The sequence below is a fragment of the Neoarius graeffei genome, chromosome 21 (genome assembly GCF_027579695.1).
Source record: "Neoarius graeffei isolate fNeoGra1 chromosome 21, fNeoGra1.pri, whole genome shotgun sequence".
Classification (NCBI taxonomy): Eukaryota; Metazoa; Chordata; class Actinopteri; order Siluriformes; family Ariidae; genus Neoarius; species Neoarius graeffei.
In genome coordinates, this window is record NC_083589.1 from 36116289 (window position 1) to 36128637 (window position 12349).

General features: G+C 40.6%; 1 protein-coding gene across 2 annotated transcripts in view; it reads left to right on the forward strand.

Moving 5' to 3' along the window:
- The window catches only part of LOC132869708 (copine-8), a 302212-nt gene that overhangs the window by 243608 nt on the left and 46255 nt on the right, over positions 1–12349 (forward strand). For both annotated transcript variants that reach the window (XM_060903046.1, XM_060903044.1), the window contains exons 14-15: positions 10413–10459; positions 11546–11727. In XM_060903046.1, coding sequence (XP_060759029.1) covers positions 10413–10459; positions 11546–11727 — 229 coding nt within the window. The remainder of the gene's footprint in view (positions 1–10412; positions 10460–11545; positions 11728–12349) is intronic.

Sequence of the window (12349 nt, forward strand, 5' to 3'; positions counted from 1 at the left end):
CTCACTTAGACCAGATGGCTGAGGGGATGAACTGGGCATCATCTACATATTAGGGCATGTTCACTCAGATGCCCCTTGTTCTGTCTCCTTTTTTCTATTACTAAGCATCTGTTAACAGAGCTAGGCCAATAGGATGGTACTCCTCATAGAATACTACTCACTGAGCACCAAAGTCTTCCATGGATGTGCTGTTGAGCTGCTTGGACTGACTTAAAGTCCCACATCACTTGAAAATGTGATTTTTAAATGGTTTACTATTTTTGGAATGCTAACTGTGATTATAAAGATTTACAGTATTTTTAAAGATCGTTTACATGCAGGTGCGATGTGTGAAGTTACTTTTGAGGTCAGTTTCTACTTAATTATTCACCGAAGGTGAATGGAATATTGGTGAATAATAACTGAAATGAAGTCGATGTTATTATTCACCGATATTCACTGAACCTGAGGCGGATAATTGTTTTAGTATAAATACACAGGTGATTTTTTTTTTTAATTGTATTGAAAAAATCATTTATTTCAATCTTCAAAAGCAGTATAAAAATGTAATGCGCGCAGACTTGTGTCACTTATCTACACTGACTCATGTAAAATACTTTGTTTTGAAACAGATAAAATAAATTACAATTCCGGGGCGTCGTGCCTCAGGTGGATAAGGCGCCATACCATAAATCTGGGGACCCGGGTTTGATTCCGGCCCGAGGTCATTTCCCGATCCCTCCCCGTCTCTCTCTCCCGCTCATTTCCTGTCTCTACACTGTCCTATCCAATAATAAAGGTGAAAAAAGCCCCCCAATAAATCAATCAATCACAATTCCACCTTACCTTTGAATTGTTTTAGACCAAACTTCGTAGCATTGTTAATGCTTTTAGGAACGGCATTTTCTTTCATAATGTGTAATTCTTCTTCACTTACGGTGACAAAGCGATTGGCTGCCATTTTGCCGAGTCGCTCAAGGTGATTATCGAGAAATAATTAGAATTTCTTGACCAATCAGCACGTGGAATTTTCTATAATCACCTCCGTATTTATACTAATATGAATCTATATAATAAGTGGCAAAGTTTGTTTGTTTGTTTGTTTGTCTTGAGCTAACGTCGCCATTTCTCAACGGATTTTCACCAAATTTGGCAAGTAGGTCCGGGGATGACCTGGAATTTTGCAGATGTAAGCAAAATTCATGTATGGGCCACAGGGAGATCCCTGAGGGGCACAACATCCACCCACCCCCTCCCTCAATGCCTTTCACGTTACATTTATCAACACAAACTCTCAACAGATCTTCACTAAACTTGGCACATAGGTACAGGAGATAGACACAATTTGGCAGAACTCAGAAATTCCATATTTGGGCCCCTGGGTGTTGGATGTTTGGATGAAGGAAGAGATATGTAGCAACAAAGTATCTTTCATTTCTTGGTGGATATCTTCTCTCCACCCTTCCCACTGACTACTGTATTACTCTTAAAACCCTTATATAAGATATAAACACAGCATATTTTATCAGAACCTGAAATGTAAAAATCTACAAAGTGAAAATTTTTTCCCAGGAAAAATGTATTTAGCTTATATTTGTGTTGCTCTAATAAAGAATATAAAACTAGAATTGTTTGTTTTTAATACATTGTATATCACATACTAAAAAAGTGACGTCCGAGCTTCACCTTCAGAGAAGGCCCAAACATATCAGCATTTCAAATGTTATATTTAATTTCTTTCATTCTTTAATTGCTTTAATTCCGTCATAATTTCATTATAATTATTCTCTACTAATTCTAAATTGTCCTCATTTTGTATCAGATTTGCATCAGAAATAAAAGGGTTACTGTCCTGAAAACATTAAAATTGACTTAATTGCCGAGACAGAAGGCCATGGCAGTGTATGTTTATGTAGGAAGTGACAGATGAATTAACCAATCAGATTTTGATTTGTTGTGGGAGGGACCAAAAATGTATTGCCCTCAGCCTTTTTGAAAGCCAGCGCGAGCTTAGCTACAACTTGGTGCCATCAGCACAGCAGTGAAATAAGCTTCCAGCCGGTGTAGCGTTCATCAGTAGTGTTAGCGAATGCTAATAAAGTGGTCAAGCCAGTGCTATTGAGAGCAAGTAGCATAGGCTAACGACCGAGAAACTAAGATTTCTGTCTCCAGACTCTTCTTACACACACACACACACACACACAGACACACACACACACAGACACACACACACACACACACACACACACACTCGCCACAGTATTTTCACTCATACTTCAGTATTCATTTTCCAATGTAATTTACTAAGTTACTTTTAAAATCAACATTGATAACTACACACAACGGACCTACCTTGTAGCCTGCTGCTAATCCCTTGCAAAATCCTTTGCCCTGTTGCTTTTTTGGTGTGTCTGGCTAAATTTTGGCTGAGCTCAAGTCCCAGCTCTAATAGTAACGGTTCACCACTGCTGTCCACATTGCGAGCGATGAACTGCTTTCCACTCGGAGCATCTCTCCTGCAGAAATGACACATAGGCTGCCCGAGAGAGTTGGCATCCACTATTCAGTACGGTGCACCACTTGGATCCATCGCTAGCAATTGCTTCCTAACTATCCGGGTTGATGCTGAAGGCTTTAAGTTTCCTTTTGAGGACGTTCTTGAAACAGAGGTGGGGGATGACCTTGTTGGCAGGGAGCATTAGCCAGCTCGCCATACAGCACAGTTTTACGAAGACGAATATCATCTATTTGATGAACATGACCAGCCCAGCGGAAATGACATTGACGCAGGATGGTGTAAAGATCATTGGAACCTGTTCTCTCGAGCACAACACAGTTCGGGACACAGTCCTGCCAGCATACACCAAGTGTGGATCAAATGTCACAGAAATGTTTGGCAAAGACATAGCTTTCACATCTTTTAAACCTTTTTGTGCTCAGCTTTGTCTTTTGTCTACCACTCAGCAAATGCTTGGCTTACTAAAAGGACATAGTTATATTGTGTGGTGGGTGCGGTAGGTGGGGGGTGGACGGGCTGAGCCTCTTCTTGTCCTTCCTCAAGGTTCCTTGAAAACTTTCCTCATACTGTCGTTCTCGTTCCTCTATTCTTTTGCTACTAGTTGCTTCCTTTATTCTGTAGCTGCTGCATTTCATCAACTCAGCTGCTAACTGCAAATGTCTCTCACAACGAGCTTGCCATTTTGGGCATGGATAACATACTAATAAGGAATGTCTGTTTATTGGCATTTTAATTTAGCCTTTAATCTGTGGCACTGAATTAATATATTCCCAAAGGGAGTTACTCACAACTGTCATCCAGAAGAATAATTATACTGATGTTTTAATTGCAAACAATTTGTTGTTTGTTTTCCAGTGTTTCTAATTTATTGAGGCATTATTACTGTGCGTGTGGGGTCGGGTGTGTGTGTGTGTGTGTGTGTGTGTGTGTGTGTGTGTGTGTGTAACTGCAGTTGTAACTTTGGTAATGAGGTATAACTACAGAAGACAGGCCTGTACTTAAGGCATCAGTGTGGCTTGCTCCATCCCAGTAGAGACTAACTATACACACACACACACACACATACACACATATCAATCCACTTTATATTCTCCGCACAGCCTTACTGATATCTAAGCATGAGAGAAAGACAAATATTTACATGTTCACAGAAAAAAAACATTTTTCAATGAACAATTTGGGTCTGTCCAGTTTTGTGGTCAGCCTCATCTGGTCAAGGTGAAGGCTTTTTTTTTTTGTCATTTCAACCATATACAGTTGGTACAGTACACAGTTCAAACAAAACGTTTCTCCAGGACCATGGTGCTACATTAAACATCACAGGGCTACAAATCTACATACAGTGGTGCTTGAAAGTTTGTGGACCCTTTAGAATTTTCTATATTTCTGCATAAGTATGACCTAAAACATCATCAGATTTTCACACAAGCAGGGGCGTAGCCATCATTTTAGAAGTGAGGGGGACAAATTGTTCAGAGGTCTATTGAGTGATTTATCATCCTCTCGCATTCAATTGCACCTCTCCTTAGCAGCTAAAGAACCACATAACCACAAACAGCACAGCACCAGGGAACCGACTTTAGTTCTTTAAAATGATATACTGTCAAAATCTAAAGTCTAAATCTATAAAGTAAAATTTATAAATAGAATTAAGAATAGTCGTAGTAGTGGGGGCGTTGTGGCTAGGGCGCCATGCCATGGGTCCGGGGACCCAGGTTCGATTCCGGCCCGGGGTCATTTCCCGATCCCTCCCTGTCTCTCTCTCCCGCTCATTTCCTGTCCTGTCTCTACACTGTCTTATCCAATAAAAGGTGAAAAAAGCCCCAAAAAAATCTTTAAAAAAAGAATAGTAGTAGTGACATAGCTAGTTATATTCTCTTCTCACCTGTGACCCTGCATAATCATCCCTGTTGGCCTCTGGTCCACTGTCTCCTGTCTCACCCTGCTCTTTCTATTGTGGCAATAAAGATTAAAAAATATGTGGAAAGCAACATTTTGAAATAGAATTAGGAATACAGTAATAATAATCAGCAAATTCATGTACTTTAAACTTAAACTACCACAAAATAAATTAAATCTTTAAGTCAAAGGAACACAAATACATTTATATTCTTATTTTCTACCCAGAAGTGAGTAATCTTGGAGTAGCCAAAATAGTAACGTTACTCAAGTAAGAGTATTGTTACTTTAGAATAATATTATTCAAGTAAAAGTAAAACGTATTTTGCAACAAAACAACTCTTAAGAGTACAATTTATCCAACAAGTTACTCAAGTAAATGTAACTGAGTAAATGTAACTAGTTACTACCGCCTCTAAGTTAGCTAGCTAGCTTAACTAACTAAATTGACATCTATTTGTCATCTTTTAGCTAAACATTATCTACATTCAACAGCATTACTCAACTTACATGGTCTGTTTGGAAAAAACTGTTTAAAGTCTTTAGCCTCTTGGCTGGTTTGCTGAACATACAGAAGCACTGCCCAGACCTGAATCACACCAAAGATACTCATACAATATTTTCTAAAGCGTCTCTGATCACACACGACAGCGGTGTTTGTTTGCCGCCTTAGCTCCGCCTGCTCATGATGCGTTTAGAGGCGGCTCAGAAAAACGCGTTTCCACTTGTTAAAAATGAATTGAGTGGTTGTAATGGCTGTAAAAAGTGCGGGGGACAGAGGGTACAAATACGGGAAGTGCGGGGGACATGTCCCCCGCGTCCACTATGCCCATGCACACAAGTCTTAAAAGTAGATAAAGAGAGCCCGGTTAAACAAATGAGACAAAAATATTATACTTGGTCATTTATTTATTGAGGAAAATGATCCAATATTACATCTGTGAGTGGCAAAATTATGTGAACCTTTGCTTTCAGTATCTGGTGTGAACCCCTTGTGCAGCAATAACTGCAACTAAACGTTTCCGGTAACTGTTGATCAGTCCTGCACACCGGCTTGGAGGAATTTTAGCCCATTCCTCCGTACAGAACAGCTTCAACTCTGGGATGTTGGTGGGTTTCCTCACATGAACTGCTCACTTCAGGTCTTTCCACAACATTTCGATTGGATTAAGGTCAGGACTTTGACTTGGCCTTTCCAAAACATTAACTTTATTCTTCTTTAACCATTCTCTGGTAGAACGACTTGTGTGCTTAGGGTCGTTGTCTTGCTGCATGACCCACCTTCTCTTGAGATTCAGTTCATGGACAGATGTCCTGACATTTTCCTTTAGAATTCGCTGGTATAATTCAGAATTCATTGTTCCATCAATGATGGCAAGCTGTCCTGGCCCAGATGCAGCAAAACAGGCTCAAACCATGATACTACCACCACCATGTTTCACAGATGGGATAAGGTTTTTCTGCTGGAATGCAGTGTTTTCCTTTCTCCAAACATAACGCTTCTCATTTAAACCAAAAAGTTCTATTTTGGTCTCATCCGTCCACAAAACATTTTTCCAATAGACTTTTGGCTTGTCCACGTGATCTTTAGCAAACTGCAGACGAGCAGCAATGTTCTTTTTGGAGAGCAGTGGCTTTCTCCTTGCAACCCTGCCATGCACACCATTGTTGTTCAGTGTTCTCCTGATGGTGGACTCATGAACATTAACATTATCCAATGTGAGAGAGGCCTTCAGTTGCTTAGAAGTTACTCCGGGGTCCTTTATGACTTCACCGACTATTACACACCTTGCTCTTGGAGTGATCTTTGTTGGTCGACCACTCCTGGGGAGGGTAACAATGGTCTTGAATTTCCTCCATTTGTACACAATCTGTCTGACTGTGGATTGGTGGAGTCCAAACTCTTTAGAGATGGTTTTGTAACCTTTTCCAGCCTGATGAGCATCAACAACGCTTTTTCTGAGGTCCTCAGAAATCTCCTTTGTTTGTGCCATGATACACTTCCACAAACATGTGTTGTGAAGATCAGACTTTGATAGATCCCTGTTCTTTAAATAAAACAGGGGGCCCATTCACACCTGATTGTCATCCCATTGATTGAAAACACCTGACTCTAATTTCACCTTCAAATTAACTGCTAATCCTAGAGGTTCACATACTTTTGCCACTCACAGACATGTAATATTGGATCATTTTCCTCAATAAATAAATGACCAAGTATAATATTTTTGTCTCATTTGTTTAACTGGCTTCTCTTTATCTACTTTTAGGACTTGTGTGAAAATCTGATGATGTTTTAGGTCATATTTATGCAGAAATATAAATAATTCTAAAGGGGTCACAAACTTTCAAGCATCACTGTATAAGAACATAAAGTGCAGACATTGACAACATAAATTGCGAACAAGGGCAGTGCAAAAACGACAGCTCGCACAAACAGACAGTCCAGTGCCACCAGTACCTGTCGGTAATAATGTATGGAAGGTTTGAGTGTGTGTGTTGAGGTAGCATATAAAAGACATACAAGTACAAAATAAATAATGTAAACATTGTGTATGTGAGAAGCATTGCAAATATTGTAAAAAGCAATAGTGCATTATTGTTCACTGTGCAAAGACTGCAGTGGGAGTGGTGTGTTCAACAGTCCGTGTATGTCTTTCTTAGAAATGAGTACTGAATTTAAGAACGAGCCCAGCATACAGAATCCAGTGCATTTGATGTGTTTTTGCTTCTTATGCCAGACACTTTCATTTCAAATAATTTACTGTACAATTAAAGTAGAATCCAACCTAATCCTATTTCAGATTAACACCTGACTTGACAGGGCCTTGCTGATATATGGAACGTTCAATAAATTGGTTAAGGTTCCAAAATATTGTTTGCATTGATGTAAATCCTGCCAATCAAGGACTGATAGTCTATCCATCTATCCATTATCCGTAACCGCTTATCCTGTACAGGGTCGCGGGCAAGCTAGAGCCTATCCCAGCTGACCATGGGCGAGACGCGGGGTCATAGGCGGTCTTTCCATTGGGCAAAGTCGGGCAATTGCCCTGAGGCTCGTCCAATCAGGGGCCTCGTCGTCGCGTTACGGTATTCCTGTTTTCCTGCATGCTATACATCATCATTTACTATGTAATAATTCATTGTGATTGTACATATTTTCCACTCGACATGAACCACATTGCTACGAAAATAATAAAAGCAATAAAGCATGATTCACGTGTAATCCTACAGCTAGATTCACAAGCAAAACCACCAGTATGTGACGTGATGTCCCGCACAGCTATCTGGCTTCGCTCTTTCTCAGAGCCGTAGTGTCTGAAGTAACCTAGGCAACGACGCGAGCGGGCTGAATACATGCACCACCATCTAGCTCTAGCTGCAGAGCCCTCGTAAAATTTTTTGTTAAAGTAAAATCAGAATGAAACGATTTCTAAGTGGCAGTGAGAAAAGGAAGAGGAAAAAGGATAGCGAGCAGTTTGTTGAAAAGCTACTGAAATTAACAACCTTCTTCCACACAAGTTCTTCCACCGAAGAAGAACCCAGGGCCAGCATATCTAATGAGCTGGGTTTTGCCAACAGCAATGCTAGCTGCAGTGGTAGTCGTAGAGATATCGATATTATACCACCAGCATCACAAATTAACTCGTCTCGCAACGAGCATGAACCAGACTGATAGATGGGCACACCGACAGCAGCGCACATAGACAGACAGGCACACACACACACACTCTCCTCTACTGACACACACACACACACACACACACACACACACACAGCTTATATTCAGATATTCAGTTATCTTTATTGGGTTTTTTTCAATCATTTCCATGTGTTCACAATAAATATTGTTCGTCAGTACGTATGATTCATCATCTCATTATTATTACAGATGTATGGGTTGGGGGGGGGGGCTCCAAATTGTCCTTTGCCCAGAGCCTCAGATTTCCTAAAACCGCCCCTGTGCGGGGTACACCCTGGACAAGTCTCCAGGTCATCACAGGGCTGACACATATAGAGACACACAACCATTCACACTCACATTCACCCCTACGGTCAATTTAGAGTCACCAGTTAGCCTAACCTGCATGTCTTTGGACTGTGGGGGGAAACCGGAGCACCCAGAGGAAACCCGCGCAGACACGGGGAGAACATGCAAACTCCACACAGAAAGGCCCCCGTCAGCCGCTGGGCTCAAACCCAGAACCTCTTTGCTGTGAGGCGACAGTGCTAACCACTACACCACCGTGCCGCCCCCACCAGGGGCGTATCACCTGTGGGGGATGCGTACGTTTCATCCCCCCCACTTTTGTTGAAACATAATTTCATCCCCTGCACTTTTGTCAGATTAAAATGACATCATTATGAAAATTATACAGCTACTATAAAATGTGTAACAAGGAAGTAAACTTAGACATAACGTTAGACAAAAAACAGCCACGCAACGGACTCGAAACAGTTTTTCTCACCCGACCAATCAGCAGTTGCGTGAATATAATAGCCAGTTTGCGTAGCGTGCCGAAAGCGCTCAATAATACAGTATCGAGCTGCAGAGCCAACACCAGTTTTACCGCTTCTGATTCACCGTTCCAGGTTTGACGTCGCATGCGCTGCTTACTGTGCCTGGCTCTGCACACAGACCCTTCTCAAAGCGCTTGTGATGCCGTCGTTCAAACAGTTGTCCCAGGCGCCATGCCCTAAAAGATTGTGTTAATAGTAGTTACTAGTTGTAAAGTCAGTTGAGGCAAGTTTTTTATTACGAGTGTGTGTGTGTTTGTACCAAGTCTACTTTTCATGCATTATAACTGCTTATCACTTTTTAGAAGAGTTTTTCAATTGATATTTAAAGGCATTTCAAATCGAATGAATGTTCAATAATTGTTGTACAGTAATGTTATTTGGCCATTAAGTGTTTGTTGTATGTGTAGTCTATTGCATCATTTTCAAATTTTATGCATTAAACCTGATGTAATGCATGATGCAAACAAGTTTTGTACACGAGTTTGAATAATTAAAGACATTAAAAGCAGGAACTGCCCCGTCCTATTTGAATGCTATACTAAAGAGGTCCTTCCAGGATGCTGCGCTTCTCCAACATGAACTGATTAGCCATGCCTCCTGCTCACACAAAGCGATCCCAGTCCAAACTGTTATGCATGATGGTGTATGATCTATACACTGTGTATGACTTCTTGGGCTATGTGAAGTTTTTGGTTTTGTTTATATCAGTGTATACCAGTGTAGGCAGCAATACTGACATCTCTGTTATAGAACAGTATCCTGTTACCTAGAATTATCACTCAATACTTTTTGCCTTCACTTACTGAATAATTACATAGCCCTGGCAGTAACAACACCAAAACCCAACATGATAGATCTCTGCATGAAATGCAGAACTTGGCTGGAGTCAACTGGATTTATAGGCTTTCTGCTGTCCTCCCTTTCATTTGCATCCATGGACCATGGGTATGAAAAAGTTCCATATCGGTCATTGACAGTACATCACAGTGTACACGCCGGGCGTGTATATAGCCATAAACCGATTTCTAATGATATGGCTTCCCCATTCCAGAACACCCCCACTTTTGGAAAGCTTGATACACCCCTGGCCCCCACATAGATATATGTAGCTTAACCTCCTAAGGCCCAAGCTGTTTTTTTTACATGCATTTTTTATTTCTCTTTGCTATTTGGGCTTATTAGAACCTGATTAGAATAAAAACTAAGCATCATCTTTTGATAAGATGTACTTTTAGAGAAAAAGTATGTCCACATATGTGGATTCTTGTTCCGAATTTCCATAAAGTGCTGTCCACGCATGTGACCGCTAACCCCTAGGAGGTTAAATATCCATCAAGGTGACCGCTTTATAAAATCTTGATATTAATTTAATTGAGCACGCCAGCTCTTGCCAGAAATTATTACACACAGTAGGTTCAAATGATTAACTTGCTGGATTTAAATGTTGCCTGACAGGTAACTGTTCCCTTTTCTCTCTGTTTTTGTTCTGCAGGACTCAGATTAATTTCACAGTGGCAATTGATTTCACCGCCTCAAACGGTGAGTGCAACGGTCACCAGTGAGCTGTTGGGAATTATTAAAATGCATGCAATTCAGGCCCAAACAGCAGCCATTGATAGCCCTCCTCCAACATAATGAGCGAGGTGTAATGTATTAAAGAGCCGTGACCAGTGTGATGAGGAGGAAAAACCTGGCTTTTAGATCCATTCACAGAGGCACAGCATGCAGCAGAGAGGTCAGAGCCACACCAAATTAAAGGGCCACTAACATTATCCAGGATCTCGTTCAGAGAAATGATGAAGTAGCTTTCAGCATGCAGTGACCTCTGGATTCAAATGTTGAGTGGTAGCTGGAGGGCTGTAAGCATATCATAAATTTCAGAGCTGTATTAACATAAAACGATCTAATCATTGAGGAAACTGGATGATAACATCTGTTCAAGAACAAAAATTGTAGGCTGTGAGTCCATGGGCTGTAATGGACATTGAATTTAGGCGTGGCATCCACCTGTTGCTGACAGAATACAGTATGTCACTCAGACTGTGATGATTACTTTCTAACAGGATTGTTTATGCTATAATTAAATGGAGTCTTGAGTTTTCCATGTTTATGAAAATATTCTGAACGACACTCCTGTGCTATTCACTATTTCATAATTATTTTCTGAAAGCTCCGAGTTCATGAGTTGTGACGCATTGTTGATGTTTCCATGGCAGAACCCATAGAAGTTCAGTGTGTCATTAATGCAAAGTGCAATTCGTGTAATTTTAGTTTCTTAATAATCAAGCAACACATATTTGCGGGAAATGTTCATTTTCCTGACAGCTTTGTTTTGTTTCAAATCTCACTATGCTTTAATTTGAAGTACACTGGGCTAGCGACTGTAGGTAAATCATTAGCCTCAATCATTAACTACCTGCCATGCTCAACTCAATATTTCCCAGTTGCCTAGCAACAATGTTCTCATGCTATCTAAACTTGATTAGCATGCATACTACGCATATGATAATTTTTAATGGTCATGACATATACAACGTTTTCTTTTTTCCTTCAAGTCTGCATTTACTTCAGAGTTAAATTGCAATATTGACCTATGACATTTCTAATTTTATTTCTGGTTCCTAGGCAACCCTGCCCAGCCAACTTCCCTGCACTACATGAATCCATACCAGCTGAACGCCTACGGCATGGCTCTCAAAGCTGTGGGAGAGATCATTCAGGACTACGACAGTGACAAGATGTTCCCAGCGCTGGGCTTTGGTGCCAAGCTGCCTCCCGACGGACGCGTGTCCCACGAATTCGCTCTGGTGAGTGACCTTTTGTAACATTAGACTCATTAGAGCTCTCACAAATCTGTTGTTTCTGGCTGGTGAGAACTGCTCTTTTAACACTTGTGCTGTTTTTACAGTCTTTATTTTCTTCTCCAGCCAGCATCTGTAGACCCACAACAACTTTAGTCTAAAACTTACACCTGGATCATCAGCTCCTCCAGTAATGATTTTTCTCATTAACTGACAGTATATTAACATTCAATCACAGCCTGCTGCCTACAAAATGACGCAAAAATTATAATATTGATAAATGACAAATGATACCGTACTTTCTTACCCTGAGAAGCTGTGAACTAATATTCATCTCATGCTCAGCTCTGATGGGTGATTTATAATCTGTAGAATAATATTGCAAAATATCTGAAATTAGTTTTACATTATATAAACAAGGCCTTTCATCTATTTTAGCAACTTTTGGGTCAGTTATCGTATTATAGAGCTTATGATATGGTAAACGTATTCGATGTTATGTGATATATACTCACCGGCCTCTTTAATAGGAATTTGTTCTTGCTTCAAATGCCCCTTTTCCACCAAAGCAGTTCCAGGGCTGGTTCGGGGCCAGTGCTTAGTTTGGAACCGGATTTTCTGTTTCCAC